Consider the following 27,751-nt stretch of genomic DNA (forward strand, 5'->3'; position numbering starts at 1 on the left):
TTCTGTGAGTTCCAGTTGCAGAAACCTGCCTTTATCTCACTCAACAAAGGTTTTAACCACTTTCTCTAATAAAATGAGTCACTACAAATGAAGAAATGTTTATCAACCCTCTTGTCAGACTTAAATACTATACAGTAATATATTCAGGATGGCCAGCTACATTATATACACATCCACAAGAGAAAAACAAATATAACACTGAAAACACAACAGTCTGCACATTCCAGAAACACTTTATTCAAAATGAATTCTGAACGTAAACAACAAATTAACATACATAAAATATAAACAAAAATAAATAAAATAAAATAAAACATCCATACAAAACAAGAATTACACATTGTAAATGCAAAACATTGTTTATATAACACAAATATAAAAATGGTTGAGCAAACACAAATCAAGATATGAGCTGAGAGCTGGAATATGTATAAATATCATTCATATATGCATATGCATGTAAACTTGTGCATGCATACATATATGAAAGAAGTACTATGCTTTTTGTTCTGTTGTAATCTTAACTGATAGCAATGTTCAGCAAGACCAGAACAAAATGCATCTGGGCAAGTCTACAAGTCAGGCCCAAATCTGTACATAAAGTACTGAGAAACTTCCTTTGGTAGGTACAGCCTCCAACCATGAAAATGAAAAAAAAATAATTTCCATAAGATGTTATGACATTTTATTCTGAAAAGCAAAGTACTACAGAAAACTGCCCACAGCCACCACTTGAAAAGGCTTGTTGTGCAGAATGTTTTTCACCTTTTTTAATTATTAATTTCTACTAAATTAAAGTGTCAATTCATTATTTTACAGGAGCTATAAAAGCTGAAGTACTTAATGAACTCAAAATATCTGCCAAAGTGACAAATTTGTAAGTTTTCATATGGTTATAGAAATCCTGTACAGTTGCTGAAAATGCACAGAAAAAAATAGGTCTCACCTCAAGCACATAGTGTTAATTGTTATTGCTTGATTTCCTCTGAAATGTCTTCATAAGAACTGTTAACCTTGCTATACAAGTTGTGCACTTACATGGGAAACTCCAGTCTAGTACAGACCATATAAAGCAGAAACAAAAACAGTTTCCTGAATGATAGTGTTCTGGAACATGAGGTCACTTATATTCAGGCAAACATTTATTTATTTTTCTCTTTTGCAAGTAAATCTTTTGCAGATTCTACAGAGTTTGTCAGGATAGTCTACATATTATAACAGTTAGTGAAGTACCATGGCTGTCATCTACGTGTATTACTTAAATATACCACAGGGGTAGAATACCTGGATGCATTACTTTAATTCTAATGCCTAAAATCATGTTCAGATTCTGACCCTAAGACTGGACCCTACCAGTTAAAGGATGAGGTCCTTTAAATATCATGGCAGCTACTACCTTATTACAAAAATTGCACATGAAAAGTACAGGCTCAGCCTAACTTCTCTTTCCGTATCTTTAGCAGCAGTGCTAAACACCTGCTATGGCGAGTTTAGACTTGTTACCAACGATGGTGAGAATCTCGTTAATGTTGTAAAATGACATAAAAGAATGATTAAATAAGCAAAATGACTGCTGGAAAAGTGAATGACAACCCTTATGTTCGAAACCATCATATCATCTTTAGTAGTACACTATCTACAGTATATGGCAGCCAGTATCTTAGTAATTTACAGTCATCTCCATCGTCCCATACAGTCTCAGTGCAAACATAATCAAAGATGCTGTAAACTGCAATGTGATGCACCTTGTTGCAGAAGCATTACAGTCCCCCCCACCCAACCAATACATGACTTATTTCCTTGATTGCCTATCTTAAACACTAAATCTGAATTACCAAACAAAGGATGCTTCTTTACCCTAGATAAGAATGGCTGGCTCACAAAACAAATGCTGCTTTTTAACGATGTTACATGACAAGAGCATTTCTAAGCAGCTTGGCACAAGTGACTAAGAGTTTCAGCACCGTCAGTTCCACTTATCTGCATGTAAAGCTGAACAAATGAAGAATCCAGCATTTTAAAAAAAGCCTGCAAAGCACAGATAATGATAACAGCTAGAGTTCATTTTTAATATACAACTTTGCTGGATTCAGTTTGTTGATAACATTACAGCAAACACAGTGAAACATCAGTGATCAAATATTTTCTTTAAAAAATGTAACTCGTCTTTTGTTCATGACAATGTGTGCTGTTCATTGCGAAAGGTACTGTAGATGCTGGAAAATAAATTATTCATTAACAGAGGGATCTTCTTCTTCACCATCTGGATTGAATCTGTTGAAGTGGATACTGAAGTCAAGTTCTGACTCAACACTATCAAACTCTGAAGACACAGAAACAATGGCAGATCGGATGGCCTTGCTATCAATCAGGCTATGTGCTGGGACTTGAGGCTGAGAATTTTGGGTGGACGCACTGGACTTCATCTTAGGCTGAGTTATCAAGCTGGAACTGTTCAGTCCTAGATTGCTCAATGCTTCTAGTGTACCATCTGGGTCAATCATAGCGTTGATTACTAAAATAAAGAAGATAAAGTGAGGAGTAAATAGATCAAAAAGCAACATGCGAAGGCAGAGGTTACAAAGATAAGTTCATTGGCTGTTTTTACTTTCTAATCATCTAGAAAAGACAATCTTTGTAAATAACTTTACAGAGAGCATTATTAAGCAAGAATTACAGCACATAGTTTTAGTATATCTTAACTATAGACCAATACTGCTCTCCATCTAAAATTACTAACTAGGAGTCTCCAGCTAGGGACACATCCACATTTTTGCCAGAAGCTCTGCCAGCCCACAATGGGTGATTCCCTAATGCTCACTGCTTGTCTTTTTTATTTTACTTGTACATCTATTAATTACAACTGCTCACTTTACAATGTCAAATACAAAATACACAGAGAAGGCAAAGCCGCAAGAATTTTTTTTCAAGTATTTCTTTGTTCACATCTCAAAAGACTAAATAGCTCAAATCAGAAATTCAACATGTAAAGTGCAACATAAATACAATGTTAAAAATACTAAGCTTTGGAATCCATCCATAACAGGTGATCTCTGTAACAGGATGTTCCAAGAACCATAGTATCAATATAGTCACTGGTCTTATATTTAATGGACATAATTATTTGGATAGGCAAACTAATTGCTGAATTTTATATTATTCAAATTATACAACTGTGTTTCATGATTATAAAGGCAATACTACCCAGAAGCCCAGTTATTCAGTGCTTCATATTATGTGTTGCATATTACCCACTGTATGGAACATTAAAAATGTACAGTTAGAAGAAACCAAACAATTCAACTAGTGTTTCCAAGTCAGTACACATATGAACTCTGTCCACACGCATCAATAATAAAATGCAGCTCTTTATAATGCAGTAACTGCAACTCTGTACATGTCAGTTGTTGTTGTGTCTTTCAGCTTTTCCCGGTTAGGGGTCGCCACAGTGGAACTCCAGTCAGCTAATGATTGGCAGCAGATTTTTACGTGCCGAGTTGCCGGACCTGACGCACAACCTTCAACGAAGGTACGCCCATTCACGCATGTCTCCACACAGAAGACGCTCTAGCTGAGAATCGAACAGGACATCTTACTGTGAGGTGACAATGCTAACGCAGCACCACCACCACAGTCTTGCAGATAATGTGATTAGTGAAAATATGGTTGGTAACAACATGCAAATAAGTATTTAACTAAGCTGTTTATCTGTACAAGACCCTGCAATGTCTTGTAAAAGCGTGCTTTATTAAAAAAGAGCAATGCCTGAAGCATACTGCAAACTCTAAAATAAATGGTAATTATTATTCAAAAATGTGCATACTGATTAGACAAAGCAATCAGTGTGCCCACTGTCATTCATACCAATAAGTCTGGCCAGCAGTAGCTTCTCAATGCAAAAGCTACAGACGTTGTATACTACAAAACAAAAAGTGTGCATGAACAACATGGAGAACAAACTTCTATCAACCTCCTCGAAGGAAAAAAAAACTACCTCTAGAAAATAAAAAAAAAAAAAAAAAATTTTTGCTGAACTCACACATGGTCCTACAGGAGTCCACAAACTCCTCCACATAAAGAATAAGAAGCATGCACAATCCTGTGTCCCTGTACAAAAAAGTTGCACAAAGTACATTTAGCACAATATACTGTGCAAGCACTGACATGTGCACGTCCTACACGTGTGGTAGAGTAAGAAGCCATCCGTAGATGCAGAAGACAGTGAAAAGAATGACTTGAGGAAGACATTAGCTGAAACAATGCCACTATTTAAAAGGAAAGCGATGTATTTGTGTTTAAAATAATGGCCTTGCATAATACCAATACTGCACTCGTGTGTGTGTGTGTGTGTGTGTGTGTGTGTGTGTGTGCGCGTGCGTGCGTGCGTGTGTGTGTGTGTGTGTGTGTGTGTGTGTGTGTGTGTGTGTGTGTGTGTGTGTGTGTGTGTGTGTGTGTGTGTGTGTGTGTGTGTGTGCGCGTGCGTGCGTGCGTGTGTGTGTGTGTGTGTGTGTGTGTTTTGTGTAATGCTGGCTTGTACCACAGCTGACTTTGCTTGATCTTGAGTAAATCAAAACCAAGTCAATACCTGACATTAGCCATATCCAGTTGTGGACTACTATTAAAAAGTTTCAGCTCATGATCATTAGAAGCTACCACTTTGATTAATGCATACACAGTTACTAAACATTGCTAACTACAGGCAGAATTTAGAGGTAGGCTGAGTCTTAGCACAGCTGTGCAATATGAGATGTAGTAACTGGCCACCACTCTGGATATCATATTACTGCTTGGGATTTGACCCAGATGTTAACACTTACTGCTACAGTGGCTTCTTCCAATATATTCATTTTAATAGTAATTCCTCAGGGGTTCAATAAGGACTCCCTCACTCTCCATGCTTGTTTATTACAAGTAAGTGTTCATATTCAGTAGGACAAGGGCACCACCCTAGCAGGATCTGTCATTCAGAAAAAAAAATATCTTTATGTATGCCAACACTAGCTGAAAGTTAGCTGTGTGCCACCAAATGTCAGTACTACTGTTGCATGACTGGACTGGCTTATGCAGGAGAATTAGGCAATTATGGAAACTGTCCGGATCCAATGCACCTATGACGGTAAAGAGGAAGTAAGGCAGTATTTCAACATAAAAATGTTCAAGACTAAAAAGTGCCAAATATTTAAGTGAGAATTTGTATGATATACTAATTCCAACATTGCAATTACTCAGAGAATTCCCCCTACCATTAGGTATAGGGATCATAGAATTAGCATGCATAATTAGCAGGGTGTGTGGGAGAAAACAGACATTCCCCCCACAATAGAATGTTTTAACGGTGTTCCAAGAAGTTTGATTTTTCACTTTTTTAACTGCATATCACAAGACCTCAGAGTTTTTACTTTTAAGTGTCAAACAGTTAAGTTGAAGTTCTGTCATACAGCCTCGAGTAACCCAAATGTGATGCCCTGCTGTTACAGTAATCTTCCCCTTAAAGATCATGTTTAAAGCTGCAAAACCTTTTGTTTTTGTATAAAAAGTGTTTGCCTGTATCTTTATGCATGCAAACACTTTTTTTATACAAAAACAAAGGGTTGTTTTATACACATTTATAAATAAACAGATTTTAAAGACTGCTTCCAAATAAGGAAGAGGAGATTGTAGTAAGCCGTATTTACAGAGTTAAAATTCATGGAAGGCCAGGTGGTGTTTACATCGGTTTCAACTCTAATTATGCTGGATTAGCATAGGATTAAACTAACAGTTTGGCAAAAAACTAATTAGTTTCATGCCTTTAAACATAATCTTTAAACGTCTTCTTCTCCCCCTTTTGGCATTTTCCCATTAGGGGTCGCCACAGTGGAAACATGATCTTTAAACAAGCATTACTTTTTTCTCAGCCTTTGTTTCCTTCCACCACTACTTGACCCTCCAACTCTGGTTCAGACCACCTAACAACGAGCAGAGCCTTTGCTTCATTAGAAAAGCCTTGGGAGATTTCAAACTCCTGCAAGCTGGTCCTTGTGTTGCAATTCTTTACAAAGTTCACAGTCCTCTCCAATAAGCTACAACCCCAGGAGTTCACACAACATTTTAAAATCTTCTGGGGTCCTGTTTTCCAGAGTCCTACTTGTTAATTTAATGTAGATATAATACAATGAATCCAAAGCAACTGTTCACTCTTCACCTGCAAAGAAATACGACACATGAAAAAAGTTTGAACTTACTAGAAAAAAAATGTCAACATTTGGTGTAGGTTGCAAAAATGAGAACTGAAACTGGCAGCTGTAAAATAATAAAATAAAATAAAATAAAACTAAATAGAAAAGGCAAACTTTTTAAGAATTCTTGACGGATGGGACAAAATACAACTGTCACCCAGTGGCAAAAAAAGGAGAAAGTGAGCTAATGTTAGATTTAAAACTGTAGGCGTCAGACCAAAGCCACTAAAATCAGAACATCTGCATCACTGAATGTCCATGGCAACACATACAGGTATCAGTGAAGAGGGAAAACACTGCAGATATATTGAAAACACTGGCTGAGTCAGGAAGAAGTCTCCTGTAGCTAGTGAATGTTGTGATTCCCTTTTCTAACATTTTTAACTCCATCCAGTTCAGAACTGTTCAGTCATCTGCACACTGAAACAAATGTACAGGCTCTATCTCACACTGTCATACACTGGGATAGGATGGGACATTTAGCCGCTGTGTTACTCAAAATAACCATTACCCACTGAGTGAGCACAACCTGGAAAGCATGAAAAGCACGCACACAAAATATAAAAATGTTACAGTTGCCCAGCATACAGGAAAATCCATCAGTAGCAGGATAAACAGGTCATTCAAAGGGGACAGTAGGAGAATAAGCACCTATGCAGAAGGCCACCTTTTAAGTATGAAACCACAGATGCTGTAAAAGCAGGTTCTCATGAACTTCAGGGGATCCTTTAACTTATCCAGTGCAACAACAGATTACTACAGAAGTGGAATGGGTGAGATGAAGTGTGTAGTGCCCCACACCCAAATAATGCACAGCAGTACCCTTTTCTGGTCTCATTTGTCCAAAGCACTGAGCTCCTTGTCCAGTAGTAACATGGCAAAATGTTGTGTTTCTGAGACCTATACTGGACTGAAGAGATCACATATCAGCATTAGGACAATTAGTCAAGTATCTGTTTGCTCTTATGGTGACTAGCAAACAGCATCATCCTTTTTCCTGCTCAACGGAGGCAGATTTAAGGTCTGCTAAAATAGCATCTCTAACAGGCTCCATGGAAGGAATACCTTTGTTTTCTTCAGACTCGTTCCTTAAAGTCTCTAGAAGGACTTTCTGGAAAACAAGGACAAAGATGAGGGCCAAATCAAACTGCTCCTCATCAGTCTAACAGCATATTCAAAGGAGGTGTCATCTAGAGGAGAGGTAGACAAGTAATATGGCCCAAGTATCCCTTTTCAGTCTCTGAAACCCATTAAATACTTGAAGGATCTTGCAGGCAGACTGGTAGAAAGAACAATTTGGATCTATAACAAGCATGTGACAGATAATCACCTGGTATCAGAGGATTAGGAACTGGCACCAGACTAAATACAAATCAACGGTAGAATTGTGGTGATAAAGGCCTGCACTGGAGATAAACGAAAGTTATGTACTTAGCATAAAGATAGAGCTCTGTTGTCTGCTTCTGCCTTCCTCAAAGATGGGCCATCGCATCTGACGTTCAGTCACTCTCAAAGTTTGGATCCAATGCTCAAACTGCTTTCCTTACCTATAATCCCCTGGAAATACCAAATTACCTCAGATCAAGGTTGTCTGTACCTTTTCATAATATACATGTGATATCATCACAAGAAAAACTCATTGCAAACAAGAAAATAATGCCTGAACAATGGAAAATGATAACTGAAAGAGGGAAGGTGGTTAAGAAACTGAGGAAGGATGGAAAAAGAACAGATTTATCATTATGGTAAGTACATAAAATTTGTATTCAGTGTTGTCTTTTCTGTTCATTCCTCAATGGATAGGACAGAGCCCTCAACTACCATAAATCTTGGGAGGACTCATGGAGAGATATTCAGGAGGACAGCTGAATCAAAGGAAGCTCCAGACCTGGATGGTAAAATCCAACTTGTAGTGAGACATGACAGCACAAACATTCACCCAATTAGTTGCAGCACAAATGTCATCAACTGGAGACTTTGGAGAAAAAGGCAGTGGAGGTAGCAACAGACCTAGTAAAATGTGCCCTAGGAGATGTTGGCAAAGACAATCCCTTCTCCTTGTAGACATGGGTAAAGCAAAAAAGAGTCACCTTAGATTCTCCTTTGCCCAATTTTAAGGAGGAAAAGGAAACAAACAACTGGTTCGTCTTTCTGACATTCTTAGTACAGTGCAAATAATACATGAGTTGATGATGTACATCCAAAAGGTGTAGCATGTACTCTTTTACTGGAAAAGCATGGAAGCCACCTTAGGGAGAAATGATGGATTCATTCTCAAAGTGACACTAACTTTGTGAAAAACCAAGTAAGGAACCTAACAAGAAAGAGTGTGGAGGCCTGATACTCTTCTTGCTGAAGTAACGGCTACCAAAAACAAAGATTTCCAGGAAAGGTATTTCAAATCAACTGTAGCTGCAGGTTCGAAAGGGGGTCTCATCAAAGCCTGCAGAAGAACAATAATATCCCAAGAGGGAACAGGGGCACAGTAGAAAGGTACCCCTTATGGATGCTTTAGACAATTTCTAATAGAAGAACCTGGTACTGATTTTCCTCAAACTGAAAACTGGAATTAGCAGTCAACATGAACCTTGATGGTGGAGTAACTGGAACCACTATGAAAAGAGAAAACGGAAAATCCAAAATAGATGGAAATTCCTACGACAGGCCCAAACTAAAAATCTTTTCCATTTACTTTTATAAATCTTCCTGGTCAAAGGTTTCTGTGAGGAAGTCAGAATATTTACAAGCTTGTGACAGCCTGGAGTATCAAATCAACTTTGGAACTAGAGAAGCCATGCGGTCAACTTTAGGGCTTCTATGTGTAGGTGAGGCTTCCCAGATGGGTGAGAGAGAGCAGATCTGGAACATGGTCAAGCATTCATGGAGGGTGAAACAGGTGACACCAGAGGAAGGGAACCCATATCTGTCGAGGCCAAAATGGAGCAACGAGAATCACAGTAGTCTTGTTCCACTTTGCTTTCTGCAGAAACTTTGGGATGAGAGGAGTGGGCAGACAGGCATAAAGGAGACCAAATGTGGGTCAGGGCATCACTTGGCCACTCTCCCTCTTGGGGTATTACGGCAAAGTACCTGTTGCATTTGCTGTTGGAGGAGGAAGCAGACAGTGTGAAGCATGGTCAACGCCAGCAGCCAAAATCTGATCTGCAACTGCCAGGTTGAGGGATCTCTCATAAGGAAGGAGAATAAACCTACTCAACCTGCCCATAAGAACATAGGATTTCCCTCGTATGTGCATTGCTGCAGAAAACAACCCCCTTGCTTGCTGACATACCAGACTACTGACATATTGTCCATGCAAGTGGAGAACACACCCTTGGGGTGGGAGTCCTGGAAGGCCTGCAATGCTTGGAGGGTTGAAATCATTTCCAGGATACTGATGTGAAGATGGACCTCTAAAGGATACCACACGCTTTGTACAGATTTTTCCAAAAAATGCCCGCCCACCCCAGCTGTTAAGTGTCTATGATCACTGTTCTCCCCTCTTCCTAAGCCACAAAAGGTCAACCATGAGAGATAATTGGAGATTCTAGCTACTGATGAATACGAGTTTTGCAAATTTTCATGAGGAACACTGGGAAATCCTGATGGGGATGGTTAGGAGCATGCCAGCCAAGTAATGGGAACACTCTGAACTCCCAAAAGTCTGAGATGAGCTGCTACCACTGCTATGCACTCGCATGCATACATATATACAAATATTTCAAGCACAGGCATTAATGCCCTTCTAGCCTGCTAATATACCGAAACACTTGTTCCCATAAAGAAAGTGTCCATGCTGTTCTTAAAGATATCTAAATTAGTACTTGCTTTAATGTAATTTGGTAGTCTGTTCCATGCATCAACTGCTCTCAGAGAACCAATTAGTACACTTCTCATTACTAGAGAAACTTCTACATAGGTCATCTGACGATTCTCTACTACTTTTTGATCACATCAAACATTCCCAGAGGTAGTTGTCTCTACATGCCCTACATAACTGAATTAGATCACCTCTTAGATATCTCTAAGAAACACTGTACAAGTTCAGATATTTTAGTCTTTCATAAAAACTTAAATTTTCACAACCATGGATGTCCTTGGCATATTTCTGCTGTACTCTTTCCAGTTTACTCATGCTTGTTTTCTTATAAGGTTTCCATATCATTATTCCATATTCAAGTTTGGGTCTAATGTAACTAACAAACAATGACTTTATTGTTTCTAATTTCCTAGACTTTATAAATCTTTTTATACAACCTATAGTTCTATAGCTATCATTAACCAGTTGACTGACATGATTAGAAAAACTGGAAGCTGGACCTACCCATATACCCAGGTCTTTAAATTAATCTACAGTTTCAATACAGTGTTCTGTACTAAATATTCACTTCTCAGTTTATGTCTCACAAATCTCATATGCTTAGTTTTTGATGTATTTATCAGCATATTATTCGCCTGTGCCCAAATGGTCAATTTAGTCAAGTTGTTTTACAGGCATGCCTTATCTGTAACACATGTAATCAGTTTACCCAATTTCAAGTCACCTGCATATAGACTATAGAACACCTCAGATGAAAAAGTTAGGGCTGAAAGATGCAATCTAAACAAGTAAAGGCCTAGGACAGAGCACCGTGGGACACCCTGGCTGTAACCAAGAATTTCACCAGTCCAACTGCTGCATGATACGTGCTATGTCCTATTTGTCAACCATGTAGCTATCCATCTTATCAAGAATACATTGATAACTTCTTCTTCTTTCGGCTTTTCCCGGTTAGGAGTCGCCATAGCGGAACTCTGGTCCGCTAATGATTGGCAGTAGATTTTTACGGTGCCAAGTTGCCAGCCCAATGCCCAACCTTCAATGAAGGCACGCCCATTTACACATGTCTTTAGAACACCAGTCGGCCAAGGGGAGCACATGCAGACTCCACACAGAAGGCGCTCCAGCCAAGAATCGAACGGGAGTACCTCTTGCTGTGAGGGGAAAATTGATATCTAGCTGTTCTAATTTATCGATCGGTGTTTTGTGTATGACTGTTAAATGCTGAAGTTAAAGCTATATAAATTACATCACAGTACAGTTTTTCATTTATAGCTGTTCTTATATTGTTATACATCCTGTTACAGGTGGCAATAGATCTGTCACATATGCATGCTGATATATGGTTTCAAGTCCCAATCTATCCACTTCTGACAATAACTTGTCCAATATTACCTTCTCCATTATTTTTCCACAACATGAAAGTAGACTTAAGGATCTATGTGACTCTGTCTTTGTCCTACCCCCCTTTCCCTTAAAGACAGGTTTAATAAGTGCATGTCTCCAGTCTTGAGGCATTTCCCCATATTTATATGACTTAGTAAATAACAGATGTAATAGTACTGTAAAAGTTCTTGCTGAAGTGTTCTCAGATCATTATTACTAATTCTGCCTCCTCCCTGTGCTTTGTTTGGATCCAGTTTGCACAGTTCTTCTTCAATATAATCTAATTTGATTCCAGAATCTGAGGTTACTTAGATGTCACTAGGATGACTTATCACCGCCTTTGTGGAGCCAAACGGTTTTGCATAAGATTTGGTAAATATATTTATAGTCTATTGTGTCTCAGAATAAATTTTAGAATCTACACACAGTTTATCAATTTGTATGTCTACTCCTTCCACATCTTATGTATTTATAAAATGGTTTCATGTTATGCTCAATATCTTTATATAATTTTTCTTCAAATTTTTCTTGATCTTGTCTCACACTATGCTTAATTTGTTTGTCCAGCTTGTTTCAGTTTTCGAAGTTGTAGTTCGACCTCTCTTCCATTTCTTATATTTTTGTCTCTCAGGTATCTTGGTCTTATGGAAATATATTCCCCTGATGTTATGTCTAGATCCTGATGTTAACATTTTTTTTTATTTTTTGCACTCAATTTCTCATTCAAAACTTTCAACATTCCATCTGCAGTTTTTCCACTGAACATGTCACTCCAGGTAGTTTTACATAGTAACTGGTTTGCTTCCATAAAAATCTGTAACTAATCTCCTGTGTACTGGTTTAGATAATTCTGCCAAACTGAAATCTAACAACAAATTAACCTTTCTAATCCCATGTTCACTGCACATCAACAGTGGTAAAACTTGACTTGAAGTATCAGTAATTTCTTTAGGAACATAATGTAGCGTATGTTCCATTTCCCTGGTAGGTTAAAATCTGGGGAGCTGTGGTGAGACCAAAGGGCAAGGCTCTGAACTAGAAACGACTCACTCCAAGAGAGAAACAGAGAAACCTCCTGTAGCATCTATCCAAATTTATGTGATAGTATAGGTTTTGGAGGTCTGTCAAGCACATCCAATCGCCCTTCCTCAAAGGCAGGATGGACTGAACTGTGGCCATCTGGAATTTCTTCTGTTTCATGTATTGGTTCACAAAACCAAGGTCCAAAATTGGCCTTAGGTTCGTGCTCTTTCTTTGGCAAACAAAAACAATTTTGAGCAAATTCCAGATTCTTGTTGGTCTTGTAGGACCTATTAGATTACTGTTTTGTATAGCAGCTTTCTTATTTCTACAGCTGCAGGCTTTTGTTGAGAGGGTAGCACATTAGGGAGTTTCTTTGAGCATGGGGGATGAAATAGAAAGGGAACTTCATAGCATCTGGTTAAAATTGTATGCAGCCAAACATCTTGAGAATAGATGTCCAGACAGTAGGGTACAAGGATAAGCACCCCAAATGCCTCCAAAGGGAGGCAGTTGGGCAAAGGTTCAGGAGCACTGAAAGGGCCTATCAGAAAAGGAACCTGAGAGCCCTGGTTCTGTGGATCACATCTGCCACAGGGATGATGTCTATTATTATTGCTCCCTCTTCTACCTCAGAGGAGAGTTTACCACTGGGAGTGTCAGGATCAAAACCTTGGAAATTGCAGAACAGTTTCTTCCATCCCTTCTGGTTTCTAGAAAATGACCTTTAGTGGGGGAGAAAACAGAATCCCTACAGCGGACAAGGTTTTGCTATCTGCCTCACTTCTGGACAGCATCTCTTTCACTTTACGTCTGAAAAAGGTGAAACCATCATAGAAACATTGATAAAGAATGTTTTAAATTTTTTTCTGCAAATTCGCAAAGGCATATCCAGGCATTCTAACAGTTATGCAAGTGCCCACTGTTCTCAATGTGCCCTCTGCAGTGTTTGAAATAAGGCACAGTAACACATTCAATAAGGACTGAAGGGTAGCCAAATGTGTATCGACAGATTTCTCTGCAAACAGGGATCAAGCCTGAGATTTGGAAAGTTCCTTAGTCAAACCCCTCTGGAAGCATGATATGTCAAACAATTCAGCAAACTGAAAGCAAAGGTCGCTGAAGCATAAACCTTCTTCCCAAATATGTACAGTGGACTGGACACCTTGTTAGGAGGCTCAACAGTGGAGCACTCCTCAGCTAGCTCCTTCCTAGTGGTGGTCACAATCACAACCACCACAGAATCCACTATGGGATCATTCCTCCATAATTGGTAATCCTTAGGTGACACCAAGAACTTATCCTGCTTCCAGGGAACAGGTTTGACTACATCCAGCTCCTTCCATGACTGCTTAGAGATCAAATACACTAACTTGTCTATGGGAGAACCACCCAAAAGGTCGACAGGTCAGTCCCAAATGCTTAAAGAAATATAGAATCCTCTTGGGAGGGAGCTTCAGTAGACCACACCCCTTTCTGTTCAATCAATTTAAAGATCTCACCAAACAAGACATCCTCAAGTGGTGATTTGGGAGATCCCCTCCCCCTCAATGAAATTAGTATCCTCAGTTAAAGACTCCTGAGGGGAGTCAATGTGCCTCCTCTTCCACAAATGCTTTCAATAAACCACCCCAGTGGGATGGTCTAGGGAGGCCTCTGTAGCAGATTGCGAGTCCTCAGTGTGGACTGTCTCAAGGCTTTGAAGGGGGTAGTTATCCTTTGGAGGGCAAGGAACCAAGATGCTCCACTGGTGAATGGGCAAATCTGAGCAAGGAAGGGAAGCCTACTCCCTACATCAAGAAAGCACCCTCTCGAAGGCTGAAGTCAAGCCATCCCAGCAGAATCAGAGAACCTTAACATAGAATGGTCCCAAAGACACCCCCGAATTGGTTTTGAAACTGGCACCTGTGCCGAACTATCCAGTGCCAAAGCTCTGAGGGAAAGGGATGGCTCCAACAACTTCAGAGTCAAACTTGACCCCATGGCTCTGATGCCAACACCTTGGCTCCAAGATCCGTCAGGGTCTGAGCCACTTGGAGTCCTCTGGATCAGAGAGAGGGTTGGAGTTGAAGAAAACCAAGTCTTCAGATCTGACACAGACAAACAAACCTGGAGAAGTAACTGGATGCAACAGCCCCAGAGTCCATTAGTCAGATGAGGGAAGGAGCAATGATATGGTAAGGGGATGGTCCAAGGCCTATAACTCCGATAGGGGTAAGACCCAGGAGGACCCTTAACTGGATCTGGGTCCCGAGGAAAATAACTATTCCAGCCATGTCCACTTTGGAAAGGTTCCCGGAGGACTACACCAATTTGAAGGACAAAGTAGTGGAAGGGGGTGTGGAAGTACTACGAACAGGTTGGTCCTGGAGAAAAGGAAATTGAAGCCTTTGAGAGACTGGCTCCAGTAAGAAGCACAGTTCAGGTAAAGGCTTTAATAGTGATCAAATCCTATTCCTGTGTTGAAGCTTAAGTTTGCAGAATCTTTACAGCCAAACCCAAGGAACTTGAGTGGTCTGGGAACTTATTCTTAGGGTCCTTGACTTTTTCTTTAACCTTGTTCCTGGGCTTACCCATGCTTTTCTCAACCTTAGATTTCTCAATAGACTTTTTTCTGAAGGATAAGAAGCTGAAGCTGAGTGTGGAAGAGAAACTTCTCCTGCTGTGGCAGGGAGCAGTCCCTTAAGCACTAGTTTGGCTTATCTCTCTACCAAAGCCCGGGAACCAAAGGAAGTACAAACAGAGCACTGCTCATTTAAATGAGCATCTCCCAAGCAATATACACACTTGGTGTGCACAGTGATGTTAGGGGGTGTTCTGGCCAAATTTTTTTAAAGCTGGAGGGCTTTACCATCAAGATACCACAAGAAGCAAACTCAATGGGCACAACACACATCAGTCAATACCCAAGTAGACAACTCAACTATCTCAGCAAACAAACTCCAAAGTTTATTGGAAAAATCTGAAAGTTAAACAGCTAAAAGGCAAACTTTACAGCACCTAGAACAGAGGTTCAAAAGAACCTAAGAAGATTGGGAAATGGTCACCAGAAATGGCAAAGTAAAATAAAGGAATTTTTTAGTAGTCTATTGAGAAGAGGAGGAGCTAACTAGACAAAAACAAACAATGGTTAAATAACCCTGAAAGATCAAAAAAGTAAGCACTTAGCTATCATCAGCCTGATTTCAAGGGATCACATCCAATGCAAATGAGTGGTAAATGAGATCTAAGGTAATCTGCTATCTACATGTGATTATGGGTAAGGGGAGGAGCCTATGCCTTGGATCCAAAGTCTGAGAGTGGCTGAAATCAGATCCTTTTCAGATCCAATAACCCAACCACTGAGGAATGGACAGAAGAGACAACATTGTATCACAAGGTTTAAACCTAATTAACTCAACTTCCCAATGATGAGATCTAATATGAACATCTCCAGCACCCATCAAATATCAGCCAAGTGTTTGATGTCCAGGCCCTGTGGTAAGAAGTCCAATGTACAATAACCAGGTGGTTCCTCTTTAGACAGGCAGTGCCTGTGCTGAGTCATGCAGGTATGATGTTTAGACCCCACAAGAGAGCCTCTGATGTCACATACCTTGATTCATGATCAGATGACTTGACAGATGGATCTCCAGGATCAGACTGGCTGACCAAAGGCTCCTGATAATCACACAGAGATAGGTCAGTACAAAAACTTCAGGATATACTCACCAGTGTGGGAGATGACTGCATGCTTCTCTCACTCCTATATCATCTTCCCACGATGGATGACTTGAACATGCTTAAGACCTCACCACCCAAGAGTGAGCTCACCATTGAAGAATTTTGTGGAGCAAGTTGTACACCAGTCTTTACCCTGAAGATGTTCAAGCCTAGACCTGGACCTGGAATTTAAGTGCTTGTCCTTGAGAAGACACTCATACACATGTTTGGGGGTAGAAGAATGACATTCCTTTTGGTTTCCATACAAAGAGCTTTCAAACATTACCACCTTTGCAAATTCAGTTAACTTTTTATACCTTCAATGTCAAGTAGCCAGTGTGAATCTTGTCTTGCCCACCTTAACGCTAGAGATAATTTTTTAATACGTTTTTTTAGCTAGGCCTGAAATGGTCTGCAGACCAGCTGTCTAGTACTTGCCTATAAACCTATGAGTCGTTGTTACGTAAGGCAGTTTTGAATTATGTGCGCTTCCCTGTGACAGTACAGACAATACCAATGTAGATCTTTACCTGTAATCTGTTGACCAAGTAGTTTGGTGAGGCAAATAAATCTCTATAAGTTGGTCCCACAATTACACCAATTTCTAAAAGACATAAGGATGAAGTTGTTACTTGTAATCCAGAGGTTTGCCTGTCTGCTAGGTGGCATCTGTGCCTGAGAGATGCAAAGAATGCAATTTGAGATTTATGGACAGCACTAACCTCCTACACTCACATCATGTCTGTAAAGACAGCAGAGCTGAGTGGTGACTTCTTTATGTACCATATTACTATCTCTGCATTACACCTGGTACAACACTGTTATAGAATGCATTCATTGCTACGAGCACTGCTAACATTTTTTTAGACCCAATGTGCATCTTCTATGAAATGAAGACTAACTTGTGAAAAGTGGCAAACAGAGGAAAGGAGCAATAGTAAGATGCATTAAGTACCCAATACTAGAGGCAAACAAAGCATTTATGACTTAAATCGGATTTAAGATTGTCATTAGCCACAAATTTAACTTTTGTTAAGGACAGAACAAAAGCTTGTCAAGGACAGAAATATGTCAGAATGATATCCAAAATGGATCCAAGATTTGGTATTAGATACTGAATAACTAATGCTGAAACAACTTCTTCAGTTAGATGGCATGCAGTATCTTTAGACTGCTTGCTAACTTATGAATTAGAATTGCTATGAACGTAGGTAATGTTATTTTGGTTTGGGATGCACCCACTAAAGGAATGGCAAATTCTCTTTTGGGTCAAGAAGACTTTTTGTTCTAATAAACAAACCATTACTATGATCAGAATGAGTTTTTTTTTTGCTTTGCAATCAGATCCAACTTCCTTTCATTTGTCAGTCCAAGGACAAGAAGTGCAAAAATCAGAACTACTATAACTACTTTTCCTAGGCTCTCTACTAGTTGCATCACATGCCACACTGGGAGCAGGCAGTTGTCTAAATAAGGGTAAACAATACATCCTTTCCTTGAACATTATTATTTTTTGGCTATAGAATCAGTAAAAAAATCTTGGTGCTGCCACCAGCCTGAAAGGCAACAATATGAAATGTAAATGCTAGTTCCTCACATAGAATTGCAGAAATCTTCTATGGAAGGAGACATGGACATTCTAAAATATGCATTCATAGAAAAGGAAAGGCTGACTGGAGAATCATCATCCAGAAGTTTGAAAACTCAAGAGGCCTGTTTAAGGAGGAAAGAACCAAAAGGAGTACCCGAGTTCCAAAGTTACTCAATAGAACCACAAAGAATATTAAGTCAAAATCTTTTGTCTGAGATGGTAAGACGACTTTCAAGAACACATTTTGCTAATGTTTTAGAACAGACACTGGCCCTTGTTAGCAAAGCCGTGAAAGTAGTGGAACTGGCTAAGGAAGGAGTTTTGAAAGCAATATACCTTAAAGCCTGTTTATAGCACCTATCTTAGTTACCAGTCCATGTAAATACTGGCATATACACTTCTTTGTTGTATCATGTTGTGCCTCACTGCTAGTGCAGGATGAACAGATAGGGCTGGTGTTGACGACTATGACTCAACAGGTACTGGGATTCCCTACTCTTTATTTAAAGCACAGATTCCAGTTTTCACATTTCTATTAGTAGTAGATACCACCATATAACTTATAAATATGGACCCTCCCTCACATTTGAAATATCACATTACTTGCTTGCCTCACAGGAGTTGATACAATTTTTATTGCAGTTTTATATTTAAAAGTAGACAATTCAATATTAGAGAATGTGTCATTAACCGATAAGTGTTTTACTGAAATATCCAGCTTAGAGTTCTTGAGATCACACTACACCACCCATTTTATTAAATTACTAAACAAATATCTTTTAAACTTGTCGACTACTAAAATTTCTAATATGTTCACTTTATCAGGTTGTATCCGAACCTTTAAAATATGTTTTAGATCATGTATCCTGTACCATACCTCTCAACCTCTTAGCACAAGAACTCTGGGCAAATCCTAAAATAATGGATTGGGGGGGCAAAGGCCCAAAACTAGGGAGACATTTTAAAAATTACTCTTATAAACTTAAAAAAGTTGCTAAATAACAGTCTTTGTGTTAGCATGAATTTTCTGAAGGATATGAAGTCAGACTCAAATGTCATTATTTAGTGACTTTAATCCTCAGCAATTTGCTAGAAAACCACAAATGTTATGAGGAACAGACTAAAAATATGAGGTGAAAATCTAGACAGTTGAGAGGTATGTCCTGTGCCCTTACTGGTTTATTTATGTTAACAGCCCATATATATTTTCAGTGAATCTCCTTTCATCTAAGATGAAAAGATTTTTGCCGTTTGAGTAGTCCTTGTTCTTTACGGTAATACAATGCCCAAGAGCTACAAAGCACGACTCCCGGGTTAGTTTCTTCATAGTAGGTACAGTACTGAAGTTGGCAGGTATTCTGACCAGCACAACTAGCTACTGCTGTAGTTGTACCAGCGTTTGGTCAATCCCCACCTGTGGCTCCACAAGTCTTTGCAGTAATTCCTCTATGGTTGGGGTCACCAGGAAACCACACTGGGAACACAGTGGTTACAGTCCTGTACTGAATTAGTAGCCCAAACATGGTTTGCACTTATGGAGGAAGCTATAAAAGGATTTGAAAATGGCAAGTCTCTGGCCAACTTCTCAAATTCTCCACCAATGCAAGGAGACACCAGAGGCAGGACTTTCATAAAATACACATTTATTTCTTTTAAAAACACAGTAAATTAAAAATAATATCCCACTGTATTCAAAACAAAATAAAATGGTAATTTTGGTTACTTTCCATCAAAAAGTATTATAGCCTCTCACTGAAATTTTAAAACGTCCCAGGCTGTCAGCCTCAACTATACATACATCACAGTTATAAACTCAAAGTGTTTTTTTTCCAAGTATGATTCCACAAGTCTGCCCTGACTGGGTTCCCAAACTCCACACTTCAAGGTTATTCCAGGCATGCACAGCTTGTCTACTCTGCAATTCCAGTTGTGGTAGGCACTTCCTGAGTTCATCCCTCCAATTTACTTTTCTTTCATACCAATACAACTGACAATCAATGTCTTGGTAAGATTAACACACACCATTTGCCTAATTGTTGAGTGAGTTTTTCCACATTTCTAACTTCATACTGCAGTACATATTTAAAGACACATTACTCCTGTAGTATAAACAAGTTGATATGTGTGTGTGTGTGTGTGTATATATATATATATATATATATATATATATATATATATATATATATATACACACACACACACACACACACACACACACATATGTATTGATTTCTCTTGCTTACAAATATAGAGAGAGCTACATATGGAGGAGTGGGGTTTGTCTTATGTCAGACTACTGTGGTTAACTTTGCCTTTAGCTTAAAATCCAAATGTAATGCATGATGCATAAAAATGCAATCTACATCTTTGCCCCTGAACCAGAACTGGTTAAATGTGGATAACTCATGCCACAAGCACCAGCTAACGCCACTGTTTATTGCTGTCTTCTAGCAAAATAAAACAAACGGTGCAGTTCTACAAACTATGTACTGTTAAGCATTTTCAGTCTTTCAACCATCTAGCTAATGTGACCTTAGCAACAGCAGATCCTAATCTAGGTCCAGAATAGGCCAAAAATAACTGGTCAGATTTACGAGAGGACCTAGTCCTGTTTAAGTAAAAACGGATTTGCCTGTGAATATCTAGGGTATGTAGGCAATACTCTCCTCTGTTTGAATGACTGGGAAAGAAAACTGGCAATTCAATGGTTTGATTAATGGACATTTCAGAGATCACTTTTGGCAGAAATGAAGGATTAGTTCTCAAAGACACTCTATCTCTATGAAAAATCAAGTATGGACTCTTGATGCATAAAGCTTGAAGCTCAGAGATACGTCTGGCAGAAGTAATGGTGACCAAAAACAAGGTTTTCCATGACAAATATTTGAGGTTGCAAGAAGAAGCTGGTTTGAAGGGTGGCATTGTCAGAGCTTGTAGAACTAATGACAGATCCTATGGTTGAATAGGTTCTCTAAAAGGTGGCTTCAGAAGGTCTTGCACAATTTGTGTGACATAAGAGAGGAATCCGACACCCTCATGGAAATTAGATATTGCAGCCAAATGAACTCTAATGATAGACCCAATTGAAAACGGTCGGCCAGATACTCTAGTATTATCGACACTGGTGCTGAGAAGGGATCTACTTGTTTTTTTTCAGCCAACAGGTAAATCTTTTCCACTTGCTAAGATAAGTAATTCTAGTGGAAGACTTATGAGATGTAATGAGAATATCACGTACTGGTAAAGAAAGATAATTCTGCCTAGCAATCAAGGGAATTGGAGTAGCCAAGCTGTGAGCTTCAGGCTGCCAAAGCTGGCATGAACCAGGTTCTGCAGATGTGAGATCAACTCCGGGGTTGTATGGAGAATCCATGGTCGATCTAGCAGGTGAGGCCAAAGGAAGGGGAACCAAATCTGACGAGACCAATATGGTGCTATGAGGATCACCTTGCTCTTCAACCGATGGGCTTTCTTCAGAAACTGGGGAATGAGGGGAAAAGGTGGGAATGCATAAAGAAGACCCGAGAGCCAATTGTGGACTAGAGCGTCCCTGGGTGACTGTCCCGGAGGGGGAATCAGGGCGAAGTAGTTGCTGCATTTGTAGTTGGTCGGGGATGCATAGAAGTCGCAGCAAGGACTGCCCCAGCGGTGGAAGATCTCCGCTGCTATCAAGGGATTCAGGGACCACTCATGAGGTTGTAGCATGCACCTGCTGAGTTTATCTGCTATCAGGTTGGAACTCCCGGGAATGTGCGTTGCTAGAAGAAAACAGTTGGTAGCTATCACCCATTGCCATATCCTCATGGCCTGTCGACAAAGGGAGTAAGATTTGGTTCTACCTTGTTTGTTGATGTACCAGACCACCACCATGTTGTCTGACTGAATCGCAATTGTCCCAGACGGCAGCAGGGGATGGAATGCTTGCAACGCCAGAAGCACCGCCCTCAGCTCTAGAACATTTATATGCAGTTGGGCCTCCAATTTGGACCAAGTGCCTTGGACTGCCTGTCCCTGACATAGCCAACCCCCCCCCCCCCATCAGGGAGACGTCCGTGGTCACTGTAGCCTTGGGTTGCTGGGGGGAGAAGGTGCGAGACCATTGTGACGGATTGTGTCTCATCCACCAATTTAAATCCTGTTTGCACCTGTGGGTTACTCGAATCTTGGCTGAAAGAGGATGCTGAAAAGGATACTATTGGGTGAGCAGTAGCCACTGTAGAAGCCTCATATGAAACCTGGCCAGGGGGACAATGGTGATGGAAGCTGCCATGGAACCCAACAGCTGTAGGACAGAGTGAGCTGTGGATTTCTCCCTTGAAAAGATTGGGATCAGTTGTTGCTTTATCCTTAGAATTCTGTGCTCTGGAATGGCAGCTCTGCAGTTCTTTGTATCCAAGATAACCCCTATGAATTCTGTGGACTGAGATGGGGTGAGATTGGATTTTTGCCAGTTTATGGTTATGCCTAGCCTTTGTGCAGCGAGGAGAGAGTATGCCATGGCTTCTTCCAATAGATGTCTGGTGGGGGCAGAAATGAGCCAGTCGTCTAGGTATGGAAACACCTGGGATCCTTGTAGTTGCAAGTGAGTTGTGACGACTGCCATGCACTTTGTGAACACTCTGGGGGCTGTAGAGAGTCCGAAGGGCAGTACTCTGAACTGGTAGTGACTGGCTCCCGCATGGAAGCGCAGAAATCTTCTTGATGGCCTGTCCACTTTTATGTGATAGTACGCATCTTGAAGCACATCCAATCGTTTTTTTCCAAAAGCAGGAGGATAGACTGTATTGAGACCATCCGGAATTTTTGTACTCTCACAAACTTGTTCAATACACTGAGATCCAAAATTGGTCTCCAGTCCCCGCTTTTCTTTGGCACCAAAAATAGTCTTGAGTAGAATCCAGATCCTATCTGGTCTGGAGGGACTATTTGGATGACTCTCTTTCTTAGCAGCTTTTCTATCTCTAATGCTGCTTCTTCCCTTTGACTGGGTGGAACGCCGGGAAGGTTTTTTGAGGGGACAGGACAAAGATCAAAGGGGATATGATAACCTCTGGTTATAATCCTTTGTACCCAAGAATCGGTGGTGATGGTTAGCCAGGCAGAAGGGTACAAGGAGAAACGACCCCCAACCACCTCCAGAGGAAAGGAGTTGGGCCGTTCTTCAGGAGCGCTGGTAGGATTGGCCAGGGAAAGAGTCCCTGGAACCCTGGTTACGTGGACCCCCTCTGCCACGAAAGGAGCATCTTCCCTGTGAGTTTCCCCCTCTGTCTCTAGGGGAGAACTCGGCCTGTGTGTCACAGAAAGGACCCTGAGATTTCTTGACCCATATCTTTCTACTCTTTTGGTTTCGTGACAAAGCACGTTGAGGGGAAGAATAACGGGCACCTACGGCAGAAAGGGTCTTGCCGTCCTGTTCACATCTGGCCAGTGTGCTTTTAACTTTGGGTCCAAACAATGAAGAGGCCTCAATGGGAGAGTTAAGAAAGGAAGTCTTAAAGGGTTCTGCGAAATTGCACAAGCGCATCCAGGTTTGTCGTCTCAAGACCACACCTGAACCCGCCGCTCTAGCTGCTACTTCTGATGCATGGGATATCAGTCGCATAGAGGAGTTAGAGACTGACTCAATGGCGGCCAACTGAGAGGCCACTTTGTCATGGACCTCAACAGACATGGCACCAGCCAAGGTTGCAGAGAGCTCGGAAATCAGATCCCTTTGAAGCCTGGTAAAGTGTGCCATATAATTCAGGGACCTGACAGTAAAGGTCACTGATGCAAAGGTGCGCTTCCCTATCCTGTCCAGGGCCTGGGACTCTTTGTTAGGCGGATGGACAGTCTGGCTTTCTTCTTCCGCCAGATCCTTTTTTGCTGCGGCCGCCAACACCACAGCATCCACAGGAAGACCTTTAGACCAATGGGGATCCGTAGCAGGAGGGGACAAAATCTTATCTGGCCTCCAGGAAATAGACTCGACGGTGTCAGGAGCCTTGCACGCACGCTGGACGATGAGCCTGACAAGTTCATCGGCAGGTGGAGTAACCCAGGAGGTAGGGGGCCGAGCACGAAAGGCCTGCAGGAACGCAGACTCCTCAGAGTTCAGATTAGAGGACTGTCAGTCACATCTATGTTTAAGGATTTTGAGGTTATCTCCAAAGGATACCTCAGAGGGTGACCGAGGGGATCCTTCCCCCTCATCAAAGTCTGTGTCTTCAGTGAGGGACTCCTCTGTGGAGTCCATGTGCTTCCTCTTACACAAACTTTTCTGGTGGACTTCCTCAGAGGGAGAAGCTGGGGAAGACAGCGGAAAAGGGGTTTCCTGTGGGAATATGTCCTGAGGCCCTTGCACCCAGTGTCCACTAGGTGCGACTTGTGAAAACAGTCTACCAGAGGAGGGCGGGGGGATAGACAGCACAGTATCGCCAGCAGAAGCCAGAGCCTTCACCATCAGTTGAAAGGCTGGTCCACCTGAAGAGGGGTGAGTGTCCAGGACAGGGGTCACCCCTCCCCTAAGTGGCTCAGCCTGCCGACTCGGAGTCCCCGTATGGCTGTGGAACAGCAAATTACTCATGTCACAACTGTCATCCTGGGTCGTAGCAAAACTCTCCTGCCACGAAGGCAACTGCGGTTCCTTAGTGAGATCCATAAAGGGAATCAGAGCGGGGGAAGACTGTGCTATATCAATGGACTTCAAAGGCAATGAAGGAGGAGAATAAGAAGGGGTCTTTGGAGATGGGTGATCACCTCCCAAGGAAGGATAGGTCCTGGGGGGGTGGGATACCTCTGGCCAGAAGCACTTGATCCACAAGACACAACACATTGTATTGAGAAAGGCTTCGAGTGGACCTCATGGAGACTGAGGGAGAAACAGGTCTGTCCACAGAAGAGACAAGCTTGGCAACCACCTCACCAGTCCGCACCAAGAACAACGGTGCCGAGAGAGACTGGACTATGGGTGTCTGCACCGAGGAAATCATTGGTGCCAAGGTCATGGTCTGCACTGACACAAGGATAGTACAGTTTTGTACCTACCATAAATGTAGATGTTCGAGTGTATTCACTGCTGCAGTCATTACACTTGGGTTATCCTGCCATCAGGTGGTCCCGCAGTTGGCCAGAGTTCCAAAGTCTTGTTCCGGCGTCGGTTGCTGTCGCTTCTTCCCTGACGTCAGTGCGCCAGGGGTATATAAGATGCAGCCAACGCCATTTTCTTCAGTTTTTCTTGCCCCAGCTGTCAGGTGCCCCAAAAAAGGTAGGCAATATATATTGCTAATGAAAAATACATATAAAATGAACACAATACCTTCAGTTACAAGCAAATACACCACATAGGTTGTGTAGGGTAGAAGGTATAGATAAGTCCCAGCTAAGAAGAGAGGATAGAGGGAGGGTAACCTGGACTGCAGCAGTGAATACACTCTAACATCTACATTTATGGTAGGTACAAAACTGTACTATGTTCATCGTGTTTCACTGCTGCAGTCATTACACTTGGGTTGAATCCCAAAGCTGAGGTAGGGTGGCTGGGTCTATAAGGTATTCGGGGTGGCTATGAGGCCCTGCAGAACTGCAGTGGCAAAGCCAGCTCTGGATTTAGAGTAAAGAGGCAAGTGGTAATGCTTGGTAAATGTGTGCACTGAACTCCAAGTTGCAGCTTCCAAAATGCCCTTGGTAGGTACTCCTCTAAGGTAGGCAGTTGAAGTGGCTGTTGCCCTGGTGGAATGTGACCTAATGTTGCTAGGTACAGTTTTTCCATGCTGTGTGTAGCAGAAACGGATACAGTGTCCTATCCAATTTGAAATGGTCTGTTTCGAAATAGCCTTTCCCTGTGATCCTGCAGCATATGCTACAAACAACTGCTCAGTTTTCCTAAAAGCTTTGGTTTTGTCCAAGTAGAAGCGTAACTGCCTATGTATGTCCAATGAGTGCAGTAGTCTTTCCCCTTTATTCTGGGGATTTGGATAAAATGTTGGCAAGTGAATAGTTTGGTTAAGAGCCACACTGGATACCACCTTTGGCATAAATGTAGGGTTTGTTCTTAAGGAAACCCTGTCCTGATGAAAAATGATGAAAGGTTCCACTGCCATTAATGCCTGTAACTCTGAGACTCTTCGTACTGAGGTTATTGCCAGAAGCAGAGCAGTTTTCCATGACACATATTTTAATTCTCTGAATTGGCTGGCTCAAAAGGAGGTAAAGTTAGTTTTTCCAAGACAAAGTTGAGGTCCCAAGTTGGTGTTGGTGCTCTCTGGGGCGGTCTTATGTTTTTAGCCCCTCTGAGGTACTGTTTTAATAATGGATGAGAGAAAATAGGAGGGTCCGTGTTGTAATGAGCTGAGATGGCAGAGGTGTGGATCTTAATGGATGAAAAGGATAGGCCTTTGTTCGGCATCTCAGTTAAGTATTGTAATATCTGAGGAATATTTGGAACAAGAGTGTCAAAGCTTTGAGCCTGGTTCCAGGCGCAGAATCTCTTCCACTTTTCTGAATAGGATTTCCTGGTGCTGGGCCTCCTGGCCTCCAAAATGACATCCATAACAGCTTTAGAGAGAGGTGTTGGCTGTTTGACTAATGCAGCCAGGTTTAAGGTTCTGAGCTGGCTGTGCAGGATCTGATTGTTTTGTTGAGTCAGAAGATGAGGAATTTGAGACAAAATCCATGCTGAGCCTTGAGCCAAGTTTTTTAAGATTGGGTACCAGTGCTGGCGTGGCCAGTCTGGTGCAATCAGGATCATTTTTGCCCTTTCTTGTCTTGCTTTTAGGAGTACCCTTGAAAGGAGAGGCAGTGGTGGGAAGGCATAAACTCTTAGGGCTTTCCAGCTGAACAAGAGAGCATCCACTTTCCATGCTTGTGTGTGGTATGTCCTTGTGCAGAATTTCTGTAGTTGGCAGTTCAGAGGGGAGGCAAAAAGATCTATGTCTGGGCACCCCCATTTTTGTGTTATCATGCTTAATACTTGTGGATTTAATTTCCACTCGTGAGGATCTGCCAGAGTATTTTTCTTTCCTGGCAGGAATTGTGCTTGCAGATGAACTTGATAGGTCAGTGCTGTGTTCCACAAAGTCATGGCTTGTCTGGAGAGGGGATAGGAATGAGTGCCCCCTTGCTTGTTTATGTACCACATAACTGTGGTGTTGTCTGTCTTTAGTAATAGTTGTCCTGGATGCAGAAGGTCCTTGAAAGCTGTTATGGCATTTTGTACAGCTAGCATCTCCTTTTGATTGATGTGAAGATGCATTTGGTCTGCGGTCCACTTGCCCTGAATACATTTTACTGCCATGTGTGCTCCCCAGGCGTAATCCGAAGCATCTGTTGTTAGTGTCTGCCTGGCTGTGGGTAAATTGAAAGGCTGTCCCTTGTGGTGACATGCCTGTGCCCACCATCGAAACTTCTGTTGTAGGCAGGGAATAAGTGATATTACTGTTTCCAAACTGTGACAGTATTGAGTCCAAACACTTTTTAGGTACCATTGTAATTTCCTCATATGCAGTCTGGCATATGGTATTAGTAGTATGCAGGACACCATGAACCCCAAGGCCTGCAGAATTTTTCTTGCAGGGAGCTGGGTTTTTGTTGCTATCACTTGAAAGTACTGAGTCAGTTGTATTTGCTTGTCTGGCGTGATATAAGCCATCTGGGCCGTTGTATTCAAGCTGGCACCCAGGAATATTATCTCTTGAGAGGGCACTAGTTTTGACTTCTTTTCGTTTACTGTGTACCCTAGGCAAATTAACAGTCTTTTTTTTACAAACACCAGATGCTTTAGAAGAATGTCCTTGCTCTCTGCTTAAATAAGACAGTTGTCCAAGTAGGGATAAATCTGAATTCCTTTTTGTCTGCAAAATGCAATTACTGGTGCCAAGCATTTTGTGAAGACCCTGGGTGCAGTAGATAAGCCAAAGGGCAGTGCAGAGAATTGGTAATGCGTTGTGCCAGCTATGAATATGAGGTATCTTCTGCAATTTTGTCTGATTGGGACATGCAGTTATGCCTCTTTGAGGTCCAAAGTAACAAGCCAAG

General features: G+C 41.3%; 1 protein-coding gene across 8 annotated transcripts in view; it reads right to left on the reverse strand.

The window, feature by feature from the left end:
• Positions 1–215: 215 nt before the first annotated feature.
• CEP170 (centrosomal protein 170) overlaps positions 216–27,751 on the reverse strand; it is a 2,077,048-nt gene continuing 2,049,512 nt past the window's right edge. For all 8 annotated transcript variants that reach the window (XM_044058284.1, XM_044058266.1, XM_044058311.1 and 5 more), the window contains one exon: positions 216–2,515. In XM_044058284.1, the coding sequence (XP_043914219.1) occupies positions 2,229–2,515 (287 nt within the window). In that variant the 3' untranslated portion in view covers positions 216–2,228. The remainder of the gene's footprint in view (positions 2,516–27,751) is intronic.

The sequence above is a fragment of the Protopterus annectens genome, chromosome 1.part2, assembly GCF_019279795.1.
Source record: "Protopterus annectens isolate FY-2018-M chromosome 1.part2, PAN1.0, whole genome shotgun sequence".
In the NCBI taxonomy this organism is placed as follows: domain Eukaryota; kingdom Metazoa; phylum Chordata; order Ceratodontiformes; family Protopteridae; genus Protopterus; species Protopterus annectens.